This window comes from Mytilus galloprovincialis, chromosome 8 (assembly GCF_965363235.1).
Source record: "Mytilus galloprovincialis chromosome 8, xbMytGall1.hap1.1, whole genome shotgun sequence".
Classification (NCBI taxonomy): Eukaryota; Metazoa; Mollusca; class Bivalvia; order Mytilida; family Mytilidae; genus Mytilus; species Mytilus galloprovincialis.
In genome coordinates this window covers 72,879,536-72,901,652 of record NC_134845.1, presented here as the reverse complement: position 1 = coordinate 72,901,652, position 22,117 = coordinate 72,879,536, and the positions used below count along the sequence as shown (strand labels likewise).

Below are 22,117 nucleotides of genomic sequence, written 5' to 3'. Positions count from 1 at the left end.
TTCATTTCAAACAAAGTTGCATATTTTTCTCCACTGCTGGTGAATTTTCCTCAAATTCCCATCTACGCTTTGTTATTTGTCATTTTGGATATTCCCATCTACGCCTTGGTATTTGTCATTTTGGATATTCCCATCTACGCCTTGGTATTTGTCATTTTGGATATTCCCATCTACGCCTTGGTATTTGTCATTTTAAATATTCCCATCTAGGCCTTGGTATTTGTCATTTTGGATATTCCCATATACGCCTTGGTATTTGTCATGATCATTTTGGATATTCCCATCTACGCCTTGGTACATGTATTTGTCATTTTGGATATTCTTTTTTTACCCTCCCGAGCCTCTTCCTGCCAAAGTTATTGGGATGTGACTTTACATAAAGACATTCTGCTACTTAAGGTGTATTAGTACACATAAAATTCCCTCTGTTCTATGATAATAAACAGGGGCGGATGCAGGAATTTTCGAAAGGGGGGGTGCTAACCCAGGGCACCCAGGGCAAAAGGGGGGTGCAAAACATATGTCCCGATACAAATGCATTGATCGGCAAAAATAAAGGGGGGGTGCGCACCCCCGGAACCCCCCCCCTGGATCCGCCACTGATAAAATTGAGAATGGAAATGTGGAATGTGCCAAAGAGACAACAACCCGACCATAGAGCAGACAACAGCAGAAGGTCACCAACAGGTCTTCAATGCAACGAGAAATTCCCGCATCCTTCAGCTGGCCCCTAAACAAATATATACTAGTTCAGTAATGTATCTACCTATCCTCATAATAATGGAAAATATAAAAAAGAAGATGTGGTATGATTGCCAATGAGACAACTCTCCACAAGAGACCAAAATGACACAAAAATTAACAACTATAGGTCACTGTACGGCCTTCAACAATGAGCAAAGCCCATACCGCATAGTCAGCTATAAAAGGCCCAGAAATGATAAACATGTTTATAATTTATATATATAATTATAATAAAAACTTTCCACACAAAACAATGTATTTTCATATGAAAGTAGTAAAATTAAGTTTAAAATGTCATTTCAATCGTCGAATGATAGCTTATTGTACGCTGATTCCAAAAATATATGGTTTCTATACAATGTTTTTAAATATGGAGGATAATTTGTTACTTCCGGTTTGAAAAACGTTACCTCAGATTATATTTGAATATTTACTTGACACTGATTCCAAAAATATCTGGTTCTATATACTTTTATACTAATAAAGTACAAAAAATAGCTACTTCCGGTTTACACAAGGTCACTTCCGGTTATTTTTTCAAGGTTAAATGGTTTGATACCTATTGCCAAAAGTCTCATGTCTTTATCATGTATACATATGAGGTAAAAGCAAAGGTCAAAATCTAGAACATATATTAAGCTATGACCTTGAGATCAATTTGAAGGTCATAAACCAAGGACCTTAAATCAAAAGAACGTAGGTCTTAATTATATTTGGTTAATGAGTTATATCACCATACATTTTTTTTAGTACATGTATCTTTAAATACAAGAAGGGGGAAAACTCCCTTTTACGTTCATTGAACCCTTGCAATCAAAATTTACATGTTACAACATGTTGTAACTAACAATTTAGTAAAAATAATTTGTTGATGTTTTATACGGTTTTTGGAAATAAGTGAAAATAAGCCAAATTCAAATTTTGAATATGACCTTGACCTTTGACCTTGCCCTATTTTTTATTTTTTTGTACCTAGGACCTCAAATCAAAAGATCCTAGGTCTCTATCACCTATGGTTTATAAGATAGAAATGCATATCACTTATATTAAATGCATAAGGGGAAATAACTCTCATATGGAGCGTTCATAGGACAAATCATGCGAAGGATATAACGAGAATTTTATGAAATAAATTTGTCGCTTTCTTTTACGGTTACGGAGGAGATGTAGGCACAAGGAAAACAGTGTTTGGGGAGATAACTCTTACAAAGAAAATTGTTCGTCTTAGCAGGGTGAAATTTAAAAGCGCATGAACTATACGATACCATATGAGAAATATCTAAGCGACATATTGCGAAACAAAAATTTCAGATTGTGGCGGGAAAAAAAAATAATAATCAGAAGAAATACAATAGGTCTTTCCACAGGAAAGTGGAAAGACCTAATTATGAATTACAGCATACTAGTAAAAAAAAATGTTTCCCTTCACCTGTACAGAGAGTTTCAATCCAATTCTATTCAGTGTAATGAAACAGATATATCATAATATGGACGGATATTTGTGAAAAATACCAGACTTGGGACCAAATTTCCCTCACCTGGCATCTCAGGAAATTTCAATGTCCCTTGACTGGTATTTTTCGCAACACATGTGATAAGTCTTATTCGGTAGGTCACATTCTGGAAAAGCGGACTTATTTGTAGTTACAACCTTAGGAACAATAATCTGCTATCATCTGTGACATTACATTTTGTATTTTAAAAATCATAGAATGTATAAATGTTGATTTGCTCTTTTCCCCAGGTATTTGTATTAAATGCAGAAGTATGTTGCACAGGAATTTAGGTATTTAGAACTTTTTTTTTATTGTAGTCCAAGTATGGTTGCGGTATTGTGTACTGTAGAACAAGAGATGCATGTGCAGAAGTGGCCTCACAGCTTACTAGAAAGGGTGTTCTTAGCAAACCATACCATGCAGGTCTAAAATCTGGGATCAGAGAGGAAGTTCAGAATGACTGGATGGAAGGCAAATTCCCTGTAATAGCAGCAACTATCAGTTTTGGTATGGGAGTAGATAAACCAAATGTTAGGTAATAATAAAGAAAAACACTTGGCCTAAGTTAAACTTCAATAACTTTGGTTATTTCTACTCAGTTAGATGTTTTCTTAAAATTTCCGATGAGCCTTAGAGCATTTCCTATCATGATTTCCTTGATAGAAGGTTAAGTACTGCTTACAAGGAAGCTATTGACTAAAGAGTTCCAAGTGGTGATGTTGAAATCACCCTTTTATCAATAATGAGGGTGGTAGTGCCCTTTACCGTTAGTGTCAAATTGGTAAAATTTTACCATGATTCGTCAGATGTCTGAAATAATTATCGTCACCGTTATTTTTTGATTCGTCAAATTCAGCTGATTTTTGCACTAAAAATCATTTGGCAAGAATTTTTAACGTTATACGTCATGAAGGTACCGCTATTACAAAAGATATATAACAAAGAGACATTCAATCTCATAAGTCTAAAAATAAACTGAAAACACTGTGGCAAAAAATAAAAATTTACAATCCCAATGAAAGTTTAATTTAGTAGGTCAAATTCTGGGAAAAGAGAACAGGATTGTGGATTCTTGTTAGCCTATAAATATGAAGTAAAACAGACTTACAAAAATCTAATTGCACAAGTTCACTATCTATTTATATATTATATCACTTTTATGACAGTCAGAATATGTCAACTCTAAAGCTAATTGGATGGTGTCTAGACTTAAATACACACAAAAACATGTTACACATTATAGAGCCCATGCCTTGTAAATTGTTTATTTTACACTTTTTATAATTTGGATAAAAGCTTAAATTAATACTTAAGTATGCTAAAAAATCAAATATCAGAGTTCGCAAAAAGTGTCAGCCCTCAGGATTTTACCACCAAAATTTTGCATAAGACTGACAATTTTAGTATTTTTCAATAGAATTAGTAGTGAGGACCAGTAGATTTTCTTCAAGGACCACCAGGGAAAAAAAGATTTCGCGAACTCTGAAATATGAGAATTTATGTCAAAATCAAATTGATGAACATGAATTTGACAGTCAATGCCCCGTTCTTTCTGACAGGTAATCTTTAAGGACACATTCACTAATGAGCCTTCCATAAATGTTCCAAATTGGTTTTCAGCAGGTTTTCACAGGTTTCACTGTAACAAGAAAAGAGAAATAACAGTTACTGTGTTAATGTTAGTCAGGACCTAAGCTATATGTAAGTTGTTGTGTGTCTTTAAATTGTTTTTTTCAGAGTATTCTGATGTTAGTGGTCTGCTGTAATGTCAAGTATTTTTTGAGATTGGTGTTATCCTTGTTGTGTAGTATTTAAAGAGGCAACTGTTCTTATCCTACAAATCAGTGTATTGGCAATGAAACCTGGTTAATTTAAGCTGAACTATAAAAGGAGTGTATTGCGACATGATCTCCCTGAAAATATATTTGTTTTGTCTTTAAGATTTGTAGCTCATTGGACCTTACCCAAATCGATGGCAGGATACTATCAAGAGTCTGGCAGAGCTGGTAGAGATGGGAACCAGTCCTACTGTCGTTTATATTATTCCAGACAGGAGAGGGATACTATTAGCTTCCTTATAAACAAAGAACTTAAAAAATTTACCAGAGTAAGTATTGTTATCGTTATTTTATGCATATTTCCTTTGATCTTTTTTTGTGATAATTTTTCATATCATGCCACTCACTTGAGATGGATAATTATCGCTAGAAACTAAGGAGGCATGTGTCTTTGCAAATGAAATTGACATGAAATTGACAACGTCGTCATAGGTAAAATAGTGATAAACAAATTATCATATGTCATCTCAACTCGATTGAGTTTCTCGTTGAGATTATCAACGATAATTTATAATTATATCGTATTAAAATACCAGTCAAACTGTAATATGCTGAGAGATTCCTGTAATTTTGATATGACCGCAAAAAAAATTGGCGGCGGCGTAGTTGTCCGATGACACATTGGTTTTCGCCCTATAACTAGTTTTAAGTAAATAGAAATCTATGAAATTTAAACACAAGGTTTATGACAACAAAATGAAGGTTGGAATTGATTTTGGGAGTTTTGGTCCGAACAGTTTAGGAATAAGAGGCCAAAAAAGGGCCCAAATAAGCATTTTTCTTGGTTTTCAAACCATAATTTTAGTACAAGTAAATAGAAATCTATGAAATTTAAACACAAGGTTTATGACCATAAAAGGAAGGTTGAGATGGATTTTGGGAGTTTTGGTCCCAACAGTTTAGGAATAAGGGGCCTAAAGGGTCCAAAATTAAACTTTGTTTGATTTCACCAAAAATTGAATAATTAGGGTTTTTGAAATGCCAAATATAACTGTGTATGTAGATTCTTAATTTTTATACGACTGCAAAAATTGAAATTTTTTTTGTCGTATATATTGGTATCACGTTGGCGTCTGCACCGTCTTAGTCCGAATACTTTCAGTTTTCGCACTCTAACTTTAGTAAAAATGAATAGAAATCTATGAAATTTTAACACAAGCTTTATGACCACAAAAGAAAGGTTGGGATTGATTTTGGGAGTTTTGGTCCCAATAGTTTAGAAATTAGGTGCCAAAAAGGGGCCAAAATAAGCATTTTTCTTGGTTTTCGCACAATAACTTTAGTATAAGTAAATGGAAATCTATGAAATTTAAACACAAGGTTTATGACCATAAAAAGAAGGTTGGGTTTGATTTTGGGAGTTTTGGTCCCAACAGTTTAGGAATAAGGGGCCCATATCGATCAAAATTGAACTTTGTTTGATTTCAACAAAAATTGAATAATTGGGGTTCTTTGATATGCCGAATCTAACTGTGTATGTAGATTCTTAATTTTTGGTCCCATTTTCAAATTGGTCTACATTAAGGTCCAAAGGGTCCAAAATTAAACTTAGTTTGATTTTAACAAAAATTGAATCCTTGGGGTTCTTTGATATGCTGAATTTAAAAATGTACTTAGATTTTTAATTATTGGCCTAGTTTTCAAGTTGGTCCAAATGGGGGTCCAAAATTAAACTTTGTTTGATTTCATCAAAAATTGAATAAATGGGTTCTTTGATATGCCAAATCTAACTGAGAGTGTAGATTCTTAATTTTTGGTCCAGTTTTCAAATTGGTCTACATTAAGGTCCAAAGGGCCCAAAATTAAACTAAGTTTGATTTTAACAAAAATTAAATTCTTGGGCTTATTTGATATGCTTTATCTAAATATGTACTTTGATTTTTGATTATGGGCCCAGTTTTCAAGTTGGTCCAAATCAGGATTCCATATCAAGTATTGTGCAATAGCAAGAAATTTTCAATTGCACAGTATTGCACAATAGCAAGAAATATCTAATTGCACAATATTGTGCAATAGCAATTAATTTTCAATTGGAGTTATCTTTCTTTGTATAGAATAGTAGTTGATAATATATGTTGGAAATTTGCCAGACATGACTATGATGTCATTTTCTATTTTTATTTGCCAATAACTTTATGTAAATAACTTCATTGGAAATTTGCCAATATAAAATGTTGTTGATGAAGCTTTTTTTCCTTATCTTATCTAAAAATGTTTTTAGATAATGTATGTTGGACATTTGCCAGACATGACTATGATGTCATTTTCTATTTTTATTTGCCAATAACTTTATGTAAATAACTTCATTGGAAATTTGCCAATATAAAATGTTGTTGATGAAGCTTTTTTTCCTTATCTTATCTAAAATGTTTTTAGATAATGTATGTTGGACATTTGCCAGACATGACTATGATGTCATTTTCTATTTTTATTTGCCAATAACTTTATGTAAATAACTTCATTGGAAATTTGCCAATATAAAATGTTGCTGTTGAAGTTTTTTTTATTGTTTTATACAATAAACAATGTATATTCACTTTAACTACCAACCAATCTTTACCATTCAGTGATAACAAGCACTTTATTTTACATTTTAATATTTTATGATGTATTTAAAAGAGTAGTTATTGTTGCAAACTCCATTAGAAATTTGAATTGATATCAGTTTTGGAAAAAGGGAAACGGGGATGTGAAAAAAAAGGGGGGGGGGTAAATTTTTCTCATTTCAGATTTCATAAATAAAAAGAAAATTTCTTCAAACATTTTTTTGAGAGGATTAATATTCAACAGCATAGTGAATTGCTCAAAGGCAAAAAAAAAACTTTTAAGTTCATTAGACCACATTCATTCTGTGTCAGAAACCTATGCTGTGTCAACTATTTAATTTTAGATTTAAAAAGTTTGAAGAAATCTTTAATTGATTTGTAAAATCTTGACATTTGTTTTGTGTAAAAAAAAACCATGTAATGTCAAAAATTTGATCACAATCCAAATTCAGAGCTGTATCACGCTTGAATGTTTTGTCCATACTTGCCCCAACTGTTCAGGGTTCGACCTCTGCGGTCGTATAAAGCTGCGCCCTGCGGAGCACCTGGTTGGTTATTATCTTGAATATTGTTATAGATAGAGATAAACTGTAAACAGCAATAATGTTCAGCAAAGTAAGATTTACAAATATGTCAACATGAACGAAATGGTCAGTTGACCCCTTTAGGAGTTATTGCCCTGTATAGTGAAATTTTAACCATTTTTTCGTAAATCTCAGTAATCTTTTACAAAAATCTTCTCCTCTGAAACTACTGTGCCAAATTAAACCAAACTTGGCCACAATCATCATTGGGGTATCTAGTTTAAAAATGTGTGGCGTGACCCGGCCAACTAACCAAGATGGCCGCCATGGCTAAAAATAGAACACAGGGGTAAAATGCTGTTTTTGGCTTATAACTCAAAAAACAAAGCATTTAGAGCAAATCTGACATGGGGTAAAATTGTTTATCAGGTCAAAATCTTTCTGCCCTCAAATTTTCAGATGAATCCAACAACCCGTTGTTGGGTTGCTGCCCCTGAATTGGTAATTTTAGGGAATTTTTGCTGTTTTTGGTTATTATCTTGAATATTATTATAGATAGAGATAAACTGTAAACTGCAATAATGTTCAGAAAAACAAGATCTACAAATAAGTTTTCATGACCAAAATAGTCAATTGACCCCTTAAGGAGTTATTGCCCTTTATAGTTAATTTTTAGCATTTTTCATAAATTTTTGTAAATTTTTAGAAAATATTTTCCACTGTAATTACTGGGCCAAGTTCATTATAGATAGAGGTAATTGTAGCAACAAGAATGTTCAGTAAAGTAAGATCTACAAACACATCACCATCACCAAAACACAATTATGTCATGAATTTCTCTGTGGCCATTGTTTAATATGCACATAGACCAAGGTGAGCGACACAGGCTCTTGAGAGCCTCTAGTTTTTAGATATTTTCAAAATCCTAGGTAGGTGGACTACCAAGGGGTTATTATTTTATTAAATCTTAAGGCTATTACCCAGGGGTTTTTATTTTATTAAAACCCAAGGCTATTACCAAGGGGTTATTATTTTATTAGAACCCAAGGCTATTTCCCAGGGGTTATTATTTTATTAAACCCCATGGCTATTACCCAGGGGCTATTATTTTATTAAACCCCAAGACTATTACCCAGGGGCTATTATTTTATTAAAACCCAAGACTATTACCCAGGGATTATTATTTTATTAAATCTTTAGGCTATTACCCAGGGGCTATTATTTTATTAAACCCCAAGACTATTACCCAGGGGTTATTATTTTATTAAACCCCAAGACTATTACCCACGGATTATTATTTTATTAAATCCTAAGGCTATTACCCAGGGGCTATTATTTTATTAAATCCTAAGGCTATTACCCAGAGGTTATTATTTTATTAAATCCCAAGGCTATTACCAAGGGGCTATTATTTTATTAAATCCTAAGGCTATTACCAAGGATCTATTATTTTATTAAAACCTAAGGCTATTGATTAGGGGTTATTATTTTATTAAAACCCAAGGCTATTACCAAGGGGTTATTATTTTATTAAATCTTAAGGCTATTACCCATGACCAGGGGTTATTATTTTATTAAAACCCAAGGCTATTATAATTACCAAGGGGCTATTATTTTATTAAATCCTAAGGCTATTACCCAGGGGTTATTATTTTATTAAATCCCAAGGCTATTACCAAGGGGCTATTATTTTATTAAATTCTAAGGCTATTACCCAGGGGTAATTATTTTATTAAAACCCAAGGCTATTACCAATGGGTTATTATTTTATGAAATCCTAAGGCTATTACCCAGGGGCTATTATTTTATTAAACCACAAGACTATTACCCAGGGGTTATTATTTTATCAAAATCCAAGGCCATTACCCAGGGGTTATTATTTTATTAAACCCCAAGGCTATTACCCAGGGGTTATTATTTTATTAAATCCTAATGCTATTACCCAGGGGCTATTATTTTATTAAATCCTAAGGCTATTACCCAGGGGTTATTATTTTATTAAATCCCAAGGCTATTACCCAGGGGTTATTATTTTATCAAATCCTAAGGCTATCACCAAGGGGCTATTATTTTATTAAAAGACTACCAAGTTGTTGAATTATAATACCTACACCTGCATACAATCAGTGTATTAAAATATTTAGTATATATTTTAATGCCGTCCTACCAATTGAAATTAGTTTTGTTTTGTTCATTAAGAGACCCATTATGATATTCATTTTTGATTTCAGGATAAGGAACAACAGAAAATCAAACTTCAATCAGCTAACAAAAATTTTGATGCTATGATAGAGTATTGTGAGTATGCCATGTAAGTATAGAAGGCTTTCTTGATTAGCAGTAGGATTTCTGAAGTATTCCAGTCATTTATATATTGTGTTCAACCTTTGTCCTCAATGGTTTCTGAAAATTTTTATTGTGTTATCATGATAATAACAAGAATGTGTCCTCAGTACACGAATGCCCCACTCACACTTTCATTTTCTATGTTCAGTGGACCGTGACATTGGGATAAAAACTCTAATTTGGCATTAAAATTAGAAAGATCATATCATAGGGAACATGTGTACTAAGTTTGAAGTTGATTAGACTTCAACTTCATCAAAAACTACCAAAACTTTAACCTGAAGCGGGACAGACGGACGGACGAACAGACGGACGGACGAACGGACGAAGGTACGCACAGACCAGAAAACATAATGCCCCTCTACTATCGTAGGTGGGGCATAAAAAGTCAGCTGAAAAAATACTGCCTATGCTGTTAACAAAGTAATCAATGTACTCTTTCCACTCATCATTTGATGAAATTAACAAAAAAACTTGCCATTATGTTTTTACATATAGAATTTTTTCACAACCTTAACATGGTACAACATGTTCATTGTGATGTTAATACATTTTCCATTTATTTTACTTCGTCAAAATTTGAAATGTTTTGTGAAGAGGAAAAATGGTATGAAATTTCATCTAACATTGTACCACATATTCTAACTTCTACAAGTCAGAAAACTTGTTCATGTCAGAGCTCTGATTTGTAATTCATGCATTTCAGCATGTGCTCTTTTGTGTTGTTATTGTAAATTGTAAATATATGGAGAGGACACTTTTTTGTTATTGCTGTTTTTGACAGTTGAAGCAGATACACTATCAGTATACAGTATGATGGCCAGACATATTGATAACTGCCTGATAGTCATTGAAAGTATCTAGATAGATTTAAATAATGCAGGAGTGATTAATAAATCCTATAAAGAGAATCAGCTGAAGTCTGAATTTTGTCACAGGAAAGCTGACAAAATGATGACAAGTTTACAAATCATTGAATAAGATATTTGAAGGCAAATTAAGGTTAAATTGATTGAATTGACTATTATATTTTTTACAGATGCAGACATTGGGCCATCTCTAAGTATTTTGGTGATGTCAAACCTGATTGTAACAATAGTTGTGATGCATGTAAAACTCCAAAAATGCTAGCCAAGACTATCGAGGACTTACAGAGAGGAGCATATGCTAAAACTAAAGCTAAAGGAAAAGGTGGAATGTACTTTATACAAGATGACAAAGATGACACTGGGTTGTATGGTGGGGGTAGAAAAGGGGTTAAGAGGTAGGAACAAAGCTATATGATATTTGTTTCAGATTCCAAAATATTTCTCCCAAATTGAAAAAAAATTCTGTCTATGCAACATATATTATATATTAAATAAAAAATTTGTTTATTGTTTATCATACACTGAAAAAAGATAAAATTGATGGAACCCAATAAGTATTGGAGGTTGAATGTGTTCCACAAACAGTATTCACAAAGTATTAATGAAGGAAACTCAATGCACAATAATGGGTTGTGTATAATCAGGAGCCTCTGGCCTCCATTATTCTTGTATAATTTTTAATTTTAGTTTCTTTCATATATTTTGGAGTTTAGTATGACGTCCATTATCATGGAACTAGTATGAATTTTTATTTCGCAATCAGCTGAAGCCCACTTTCATCAGAGGCAGAATGTAATACCTAAATTACAAACTTAAGGTGTATCATAAGCCAAAGATCAAGACTAAACGACTACCATGTACTTCATAAATTATTAAAACTCCCTTAACTGGCTGATCAGATTGTTCCGCCGGTTAAATCTGATCCACCAGTTAACTAAACCACTGGTGAACTCTGAACCGTTGGTAAAATCTGAACCGTCGGTGAACCGCTGGTAACCATATCTATATAAATAGGTGCAAACATTAATCCACGGTTCTGCCTCTGATGAAGGTCCTTTTTTGACCGAAACCGGTCAGTTCAATCAAGATTGAGTAAAAATATAATTTTGCTTGATATCATATTGAAAATTAAGATAATTCACTTTGAACATCCCTGAAATGCAATATTTTAAATATTACAGATGTTATTTCTGTGTGCAATGATACAGGGAATTGTTTGTATTTAATAGGAATGAGTCAGGGTCCTCTATAGGTTAGTACCCTCTGGAGGTTAATGCAGCAATCAATTGTGAATCATGGTCTATTAGCTTTAAAACTTTTACTTACCGTAGTTTAAATGTATTAGTTTGTGATTATGTCAGTTTAAGGGGAACCTTTAGTGGAAAGTCAATGATAATTGGTATGCAGTGTATAAGCATTAGCACATACTGTGGATTCATTTTTATTCGTGGTATACCAATTTTCGTGGATTTCGTGGGTAACAGCGAACCACGAATTTAAGAAGTCAACGAAGAATAATCCCGAGAAATGTGTATTGAGTCGGATGTTTATTTCCGGTTATGTTATGCAGTTCTAGTATAGTGTTGACTAGCGATAACCATTGTAACATAACACATGTTTTTTTTTTATTGAAAGAAGATACAAGTATTTTGATTAAATCTATAATAAATATATCTAATATCAGTGATAATTTACTTTTTAAAATTGATTAAAACTGTTCATGGAAAAATAACTGCAAGTTGTTAATTACCGTGTCATAGTTTGGTTTACCAGTGATTAAACATCAATAGGATTAAGTATGGGGATATTGCCCGTAGGTAATATTGTTTATGACAGGAACATTTATTTTCACACCTTATACTTATATCACTGTTTATTATATCGTGATTAGGGAAATGAGCTTTCAATCATAAAGTTCTGAATGCCTTATAGAATTCAGACAAGAATTTATAAATTGTAAAACAAACAAATAATTAGTTGTCTCTGTCCATTATTGTAATCGAAGTTATCAATGAATACTTTAACCTAGAATGGCCAAGCGAGCTTTTTCAATGTATTCCTTCTTTTTTGTTTTGTTTTATTATTGATCAAACCAAGGAGGTTATATGATCTCCTAAATCAAAAAAAAATCAACAAATTACGTATCTATTTTTGTTGTTGTAATCAGCGATCCACGAATTTACGTATACCACGAAACGTCTTTTTTTCTCTATCCACGAAAATAAATGAATCAACAGTAGTCATTTCCATGGAGAATATTCTCGACCTAAGTCACGGTCTATTGACTTTGAAATTTTAAATAAGTTTGCATGTATTAGTTTGTGATTAGGTCTGTTTAAGATAAATCACTAATGTTAAGTCATTGATATTTTTTTTATTGGTTTTCGAATGTATTATTATTTGCCAGTTTTATTTCAATGGAGACTCCCCCACCTCATTATCTTTCATTGACTTTGAAACTTTTATGTACTTTACAAGTTAATGTTTGTGTTTAGGTTTGTTTAAAGGGAATGCCTTATGATAAGTGTATTGCTATTTTATTTTCAACAACTTAAAGTATTGCCATTTTATTTTCAACATACATGTATATGCATTAAATCAAAATAACAAATAGGCAACACATATTTCTGTGGTTATAGTTTATTTCTTATTATCTTGAAACTGTGATAGAAACTTTAAAAAGCAATTATGATCAGCAAGACAAGATCCAGAAATAAGCGATAACAGCCAAAATCTTTAGTCAACTTGTTATTGGAATTATCTCCTTTTAGAAATAATATTTGTAACTATTTGCATTTCTTGCCTATTATATAGAAAAGCAATAATAGACAACAACAAAAAATGTAGAAAAATATAAGCAGGATAAGGTGTGCTAATATGTCAATATGACTGAAATTATCATCATAAAAATAAAATTGTGAAAGGAAGGCCACCAATGGGTCTTCAATGTAGCGAGAATTCCCGCACCTGTAGGTGTCCTTCAGCTGGCCCCTAAAAAATATGTATACTAGTACAGTGATAATGGACGTCATACTAAACTCCGAATTATACACAAGAAACTAAAATTAAAAATCATACAAGACTAACAAAGACCGGAGGCTCCTGACTTGAGACAGGCGCAAAATTGCTGCGGGGTTAAACATGTTTATGAGATCTCAAACCTCACTCTATACCTCTAGCCAATGTAAAAAAAGTAAACGCATAACTATACGCATTAGACAAAAAATCAGACTCTTTATACAGTAATTCCCTTTGAATGATTAATTTTACTAAAAAGTGGCCTTTGTTGGAGATGCACTCAGGTGAGTGACACAGGCTTATTAGATCCTCTTCTTTATGATAATACATGTAATGAGTTGTGGAATGCAACATATTAGAAATTAAATTGAATTGATTTTTATGACAAAAACATGTGATTCCTCTGGAATTGACCAAGCTCTCTAGTCAGATACAAAAGATAGATACTGGAAATTTCAATATTGTTATGAATGACGAGTGAATTGGATTCAAGATTGCACATGTTTCTTTAGATTTTCAAATGTACGAGTTATTGTAGTTTGTATTTTATACAGGTAATAAAAAATAGTCTGAGTTTATTTCAGTACTATATTGTAGTAAAAATCTGAAATTGAAATAAAATTTCTAAAAGCATAGTTTCAATAAGAGTTTTAAAAAGCTTAAAAAACACTGGGGTAAATGTGATCTCTGTAACTGCAGTTACGTATATCCAAAGATGGCGGACGATGTTTCTGGTCAATTTTTCTTTTGTCAATTTTGTAACAACAATGCATTATTCTTCGTTATTTCATGTCTGTTTTAACGTAATACTAAATTTGAAACTGAAATACTAAATGTTTTATTCATAATTCAACCGCTGAAATGGAGAAAACAGCCCTCTAAAATATCGTGATGATATGGGTAACTGAAGTAAATAAATTGTCAATGATATACGTAACTGCAAATATTGATATCCGTAACTGATTAAATTTCTACACTGATGTTTGAACAGAAATAAATGTCTCTGGTTATTTAAAGTGTGACAAACATGAATAAGAATTGTTCTTCGAAGTCTTTAGAATTATTATGTGAAAATATTGATCAGGCTTCCAATTCTGTATTTCTATATAGTCAGCAGCATTAGATGAAATATTAACAAAAATTGAGAACGGACAGTCTTTTGGTAAATGAAAAAATATAAAACCTCTTAACACACTAAACGAATTGATAACAACTGTATTTTTGATTTGGTACAAGCAGTACCTTATGTAGAAACTGGTAGATTAAATCTGGCATTATTATAGATAGCTAAGTCTCTCACTTGTAAGAGAGTCACTGACTCTCAGAATCACTAAAATTTCCATTATATTAAAAACAATTATTGGGTAAAGCAAACGGTCAAAATATATCAATATATCACAGTCAACATTATTTTAACATCTGAATGCCTAGAAAACAAAATTTAAAACTATTTCAACAGAGAAACACAAAATGGCAGTTACGCACTTTAACAAAAGTACAAAATGACCATAGCACCGTAACAAAATAGCTGTCTGTATGAATACTGAGACACCCCAAAATAAATTATTTAAACAGTAACATAGAGTAAAGGTTAACAATATACAAAGACAAAATCAAATAGCACAATATCACGTACAGCTGATCATAATCAACAAGTACCTAACCACTACATTTCAAGACCGCCAAGAGTGACTGGGGATTGGGAAAAATGGTCTCCATTGGACTACCTCCCCGAAAACCGTAGCAAAAGTTGGGCATCAGTTTTGCTGTGCGGGATGTGCAAGTACGCATCCACGTCCTGTCAGAATGAGGTCGTTTAATCAGATGCCTCGTGTAGAGATTATTTCTTGCTCTTTGTACGTTGATAACCCTTGTAACAACTCTTTGACGGTGGTCAATAGATGGCATGTGGCATGCTTGTCGTCCTGAACATATATATAATAATAGGAAGATGTGGTACGAGTGTCAATGAGATAACTCTCTACATGAAACCAAATGACATGGAAATTAACATTTATCAGGTCACCATTCGGCCTTTAACAGTGAGCAATGCCAATACCGCATAGTCTGCTTTTAAAGGCCCCAAAAAGAAAAATGTAACACAAATTGAACAAGTCAACGTACGGCTTTATTTATGTACCAAAAAAAAATTAAAAAAATAGCAAATATGTAGCACAGCAACTCACGACCATCACTGAACTGCAGGCTCCTGTGACATGGGTCAGGCCTAGGCAAATACAGAATGTAGCGATGTAAACATGTAAGATGGCGTTCAACTCCCCTAACCTGGGACAGTGGTGTTACAGTACAACATAAGAGCCGACTAAAAAATCAGTTGAAAAGGCTTAACTCAACAGGCGGATACATATAAAAATAGTTTACACAAACAAAGTGAACGTGGGAGGGTACTTGAGGGAATTTATGAGTTTTATTTCGGAAAAAAATGATGATCCTTACTATTAAATCGAGTATAATGAATGAAGCAGAAACGATGTAACTCAACAGTTACGGATGTCCTTCACTCAACGTTTATTACAGTTACAGATATCAGTCTACACAGTTACCCATATCTTCGCGATTTTTTTAAATGATGATTTCTCCATTTAGCGATTGAACTATGAAAACATGCTTTGTATTTCAGTTTCAAACTTAGCAATACTTAAAATAAGACACGAAATACCGAAGAATAATACTGAATTATTACAGAATTGACAAAAGAAATATTGACCAGAAACTTTGTCCGCCATCTTTTGATATACGTAACTGCAGTTACGGAGATCACATTTACCCCAGTGAAAAAGAGGAACCTTTAATTTATCATAATGTTGTGATTTTTACTTGTTTATGTGATTGTTTAATATAAGAGTTTTAAAAGGATACAGAGTCCTTAAGACTTTGAATCAATGCATATTCCCGTTCAGTAATAGATACATGTATTCCTCTCTTGACATAATTAGATATTGTTTAGGAAAAATTCTGAACTGCATTCTTATCTTTACTGAACTGCATTCTTATCTTTACTGAACAGATGATCAAAGTCTCTTATAAATGAATGTATAAAATAAGGAGATGTGGTAGGTATTATTGCCAGTGAGATAATTTTCCACCAAATGACATAGAAGTAAGCAACTACAGTTCACCCTACAGTTTTAAATAATGAGCAAAACCATTTTTGTGATAACCTATAAAAGGTCCTGAAATGACAAATCAATAGCCACATTTATTTACAATACATTAAATGGGAAATAAATTTGATATACTAGTAGTACAAGTAATGACAACTGTTGAATTACAGGCTTCTGATTTGAGACAGGCTGTGTTAAACATGTTTGTGGCACCTAACCCTCCCCCTTATCTGGGAAATCAGAATAACAGCACAACATATTTCTTACTTGTCAAATACATTATATGAATTATATGTCTGTTTTAGTGAGAATGATTCTTATGAAAAGACATATGGAAGTGATGAGGAACGGGACAACAAAGAAAAACAAGAAGCTGATGAAAAACGAAAAAGATTTAATTTTCTTAAGAGAGAGTTTAAAAAGAGGAAAAGGGTGAGAAATGAAGATATAATGGTACAATTGTATAAAGTGCATCTGTAGTTTTCATTATACAATTCATTATACAAATAAATTACCAGGCTTCTCACAAAAGAAATCAAAGTTACTCAATTTTATTACGGCACAATATATACACAAGACAAACAGATATATTTCACAGCACAGGACAAACACTCGACTATACCACTGACAGTCACATATAACATGTAAAGTTAATGTTAAAGAGCAAATATAGCGTCTAGCCATTAGAAATGATAAATATATTCATCCAAACAGCTCGAATAAACACATGAGCTAGCCACAGTATACACACGCACATCTTATAAATAAGTACATAAAATACATTAAAATTCATAACTAACACAGTTGTATGCGGCGGGTGGGAGGGTAAATAATTTCAATGAAAAATTTCAAATGTACCGCGAATCCCGAAATAAAGAAATATATAAGAGTGTCCTGTATCCAGGTAACAAATTGACCAATCAAAATAAGGAATACTCGGAACAATTTCTTCCGAGTAAATGTAAACAGTGATTCACGTGGTAATTATCCATTTTTATAAAATCAAAAATTACACAATTACCAGGCTTCTCACAAAAGAAATCAAAGTTACTCAATTTTATTACGGCACAATATATACACAAGACAAACAGATATATTTCACAGCACAGGACAAACACTCGACTATACCACTGACAGTCACATATAACATGTAAAGTTAATGTTAAAGAGCAAATATAGCGTCTAGCCATTAGAAATGATAAATATATTCATCCAAACAGCTCGAATAAACACATGAGCTAGCCGCCAAGCCAACGGCCGCCAAAAAAAATAAACAAACAACTGTATTGAACAAAGAATTAAGCAAATTAATTTTAACAATATAAACAATACACAATTTAAACTTGTTAATCTAGCATGCAAGAAATAATATCAAGCAAAAACTAAATAATTAAAGCAAGCAAGGAAGAAACAATATCAACCCTGAACATAAACTTTTCTCCATACAAGAAACAATATCTCATATGAAAAGAAACAGCACCCAACAGTGTGAACAATACTCACTGAAAAGAGTCCCTTACCTGCAATATAAAATAAAAATATTAGTACATATTAATATAAATAAACCTAACTACATCTTAACCAAACAATCTTAAATAATACCAATACATATTAAGGAAAATAAAATAAAAAAATCCAAATTTTAGTATGGAAGAAATAATATCAACCATAAACTAAAAAAAAAACAAAGGAAGTATGGTAGAAACATGAAATTCAACCATATCTAATCCTTTAACTCCACTTGAGAAATTCATCTCAAATGACAAGTTAACCTATCTAAATTAAATGAGCAACCCTTCTTTTAAAATATAAACCTAACTGCCTTGTAACTTCACAATTGAGATGTAAACCACCATCTTTATACGCAAATAGCTCCACCTTTGGCTTTCCACATTTCAAAAAATATCTATACGAATGAATGAATTCGACTTCATAACTCAAACATAAATTTAACAAAGCCATATTAACATCCTTTATCTTCTGACCCGTTTCCTCAAAATCAACAGGACGAGGAAGAATACCAGACAAAGCAATAACCATAGAAGGAAACAACAACTTGGCGGTAGAAATTAAATTACAATAGGCAGACTTAAACTGATCAATAGATAAAATATGAATATCATTGGTACCACAATGAATAACTAAACATTTATAACCTTCATAAATACTCCCCTTGTTCTTGTTAAGCTGATAGGTTATTTCTCCAATGGAAGGCCCCCGAAACGCATAAACATCCGCATTCTCAAGCTTCACATATTATGCAATTGAGTCTGACACTATCAGAAAAGTTCCTGGTTCTACAAAGAAACAATTTAAATTAGTAACCTAACAAGGAAACACTCTTCGACATCATTTGCGAAACTTGCAGTTTCTGTTCCAAAGTAAATTTTAAATACTTTTTATAAGCATCACTATGCCAATCTCCATGAAGTTGAATTAGTTCAGTAGAAACCTCAGCATCAAAAGCTAATGTTGCCCCCCCTCTTCTAAAACTATGAGTAGAGTAAAATAAAGAGTTACGACCTGTTTTTTGTATTAAATATTGAAGCTTATTTTTGTCGAGCCTGCAACTTTTGTTGCAGAAAGCTCGACATAGGGATAGTGATCCGGCGGCGGCGGCGTTAGCTAACTTTTTAAAAGCTTTATATTTTAGAGGGTGGAAGACCTGGATGCTTCATACTTTGTATATAGATGCCTCATGTTACGAAGTTTCCGTCAGTCACATGTCAAATGTCCTTGACCTCATTTTCATGGTTCAGTGACCACTTGAAAAAAAGTTCAGATTTTTTGTAATGTTGAATTCTCTCTTATCATAAGTAATAGGATAATTATATTTGGTATATGCGTAGCTTGCAAGGTCCTCATGCCCGTCAGACAGTTTTCACTTGACCTCGACCTCATTTCATGGATCAGTGAACAAGGTTAAGTTTTGGTGGTCAAGTCCATATCTCAGATACTATAAGCAATAGGTCTAGTATATTCGGTGTATGGAAGGACTGTAAGGTGTACATGTCCAACTGGCAGGTGTCATCTGACCTTGACCTCATTTTCATGGTTCAGTGGTTATAGTTAAGTTTTTGTGTTTTGGTCTGTTTTTCTCATACTTTATGCAATAGATCTACTATATTTGTTGTATGGAATGATTGTAAGATGTACATGTCTAGCGGGCAGATGTCATCTGACCTTGAGCTCATTTTCATGGTTGAGTGGTCAAAGTTAAGTTTTTGAGTTTTGGTCTTTTTATCTAATACTATATGCCATAGGTCAACTATATTTGGTGTATGGAAATATTTTATGATCTATATGTCAGTCCCGCAGGTTTTATTTGACCTCGACCTCATTTTCACGGTTCATTGCTCAGTGTTAAGTTTTTGTGTTTTGGTCTATTTTTCTTAAACTATAAGTAATAGGTCAACTATATTTGTTGTATGGAAGCATTGTTAGCTGTACATGTCTGCCTGGCATGGTTCATCTGACCTTGACCTCATTTTCATGGTTCATTGGTCTTTGTTTAGTTATCTTGGTTAATGCTAAGTTTATGTGACAGTTTTTAATAAAGTTTTATACTTAGGACTATCAACATAATATCAATAATTAGTAAAGAAGGCGAGACATTTCAGCGTGTGCACTCTTGTGATACTCTTTATAAGTAATGGGTAGAATGCGCCCCTTTTTAACTTTACAAAATGCAGGATCCTTTTTAACTGCAGGAATAGCTTTGATCATATTCTTGTATGCATTAACTGGACATAAAATACTCCCCTGAATACTAGAAATGGGAATTCTCAACTTTCTTTGTCCAAACGGAATTGTTTTAGGCCATTTCAAAATAATTATTAAAACATCATTCTCAATAATAATATCCCCTCTACATAATTGCTTATTTTCATCAAATTCTTTTTCTGAATTTGGAACAAGATTAGATTTTCTACTCATCATAAAAAAGGCTAACAAAAACAAACTCCAGAAAGTCTTATCCTGGGTGTCATTTAAATCCATAAACTCATAAATTTGTTTTAAAATCAAAGGAGTTATAGGAAGTGCTTTCCTTGGTAAATAAGGATTTAATCTCTGTAAACCTTTCAATGTAAGTTTTAACGAAAAACTTTGTAAATAAGGAAACTCCAAATCATTGTATAAATGCAATAATCTTACTCCAATTAAATAATTTTTAATAGAATGCACCGATTTAAAAGACCTGCTTAAAAATTGAGCATACAAACACACAGTATTCAAAGATGCTGGTAAAAATTTAAAACCAAAATAAATACAAAAAGTTAAAAAAGTCCTCCACTGAACTTTAATGTTTTCAAAAGTGCCATGAGCAAAGGCTGACTTGCACGATGTCTGTTGATCCGCTTTCAACAAATTCAGCTGTAAATCTACAATAAATTACCAATCATGAGTAAACTGAAAAAGACCTGAATAGACAAATTTCTCAAAACATTTACCTAATCTCACAACAGGCAATTCATAAAATAAGTCTTCAAATCTTGAATCAGAAAGCCATCTTGACAAAATATCTGCTGTTCTATTTTCAACTCCAGGAAAATGAACAGCCTTAATTTCAAAATTATACTTTGCAGCATAAAACAAAATTTCTCTTAAACAACATTGCATATATGCATCTCTAGTACAACCAGAATTCAAAACCAACACAGTAGATTGATTATCACATCTCACTAAAATCTTTCTATTTACAAAATGTACACTCCATACTTTAACACAAATCATCAAAGCAATCAATTCAAATTGATTTATATGTAAATTCAAATCCTTCAAAAAGGAAGGAAATTGAACATGAAAAAACTCTCTTTTTTCAAGAAACCAACCTCCACATCCACTCAAAGTAGCATCCGTCTCCAATATTTCATCTGGCTGAGACCAATCCTCTAAAGCCATCATAGAAACACCATTGTAAGACTTTAAAAAATGATACCATCAAAATAAATCTTACCTTATATACAAAGGAATAATATGGTCACATTTGTCATCTGGTAAACTACGAAGCCAAGTAAGCAACCTAGAAACAAAAAGCCTTCCTGGTCTTACACAGTTAGATACAAAATGTAATTTACCTAACAATGACTGTAACTGTTTAACTGTAGCAACCAGTAAATTTAACCAAGTCTTTACCAACAATAAAATCTCTTCCACTCTCTCAGTTGTTACTGAAATTGTAAGTTCCGAAGTGTCAAATTTCACTCCTAAAAATGTCATAACCATACTTGGAGAGCTCGCCTTCTCCACAGTATTTTCAATGAAAAATTTCAAATGTACCGCGAATCCCGAAACAAAGAAATATATAAGAGCGTCCTGTATCCAGGTAACAAATTGACCAATCAAAATAAGGAATACTCGCAACAATTTCTTCCGAGTAAATGTAAACAGTGATTCACGTGGTAATTATCCATTTTTATAAAATCAAAAATTACACCATTTTCTGTTGATAAAGCGCAATATTTGCAAAGGGGATGACAAATTTCACCTTGAAATACAGGTGAACAATATTTGACATAGAATTTTGAAGGGAATAGGATATTAAGTTTTTATACACCCGTTTACAGGACTTATTATGGTATACCATTGTCCGTCTGTCAGTCGTCAACAT

At 32.6% G+C, this 22,117-nt stretch overlaps 1 protein-coding gene across 1 annotated transcript in view; it reads left to right on the top strand.

The window, feature by feature from the left end:
* Positions 1–22,117, top strand: part of LOC143042522 (ATP-dependent DNA helicase Q5-like) — a 60,186-nt gene that overhangs the window by 4,174 nt on the left and 33,895 nt on the right. Inside the window, exons 3-7 of the mRNA XM_076214886.1 lie at positions 2,558–2,775; positions 4,182–4,347; positions 9,380–9,459; positions 10,534–10,758; positions 16,812–16,938. Of these exons, the coding sequence (XP_076071001.1) occupies positions 2,558–2,775; positions 4,182–4,347; positions 9,380–9,459; positions 10,534–10,758; positions 16,812–16,938 (816 nt within the window). The remainder of the gene's footprint in view (positions 1–2,557; positions 2,776–4,181; positions 4,348–9,379; positions 9,460–10,533; positions 10,759–16,811; positions 16,939–22,117) is intronic.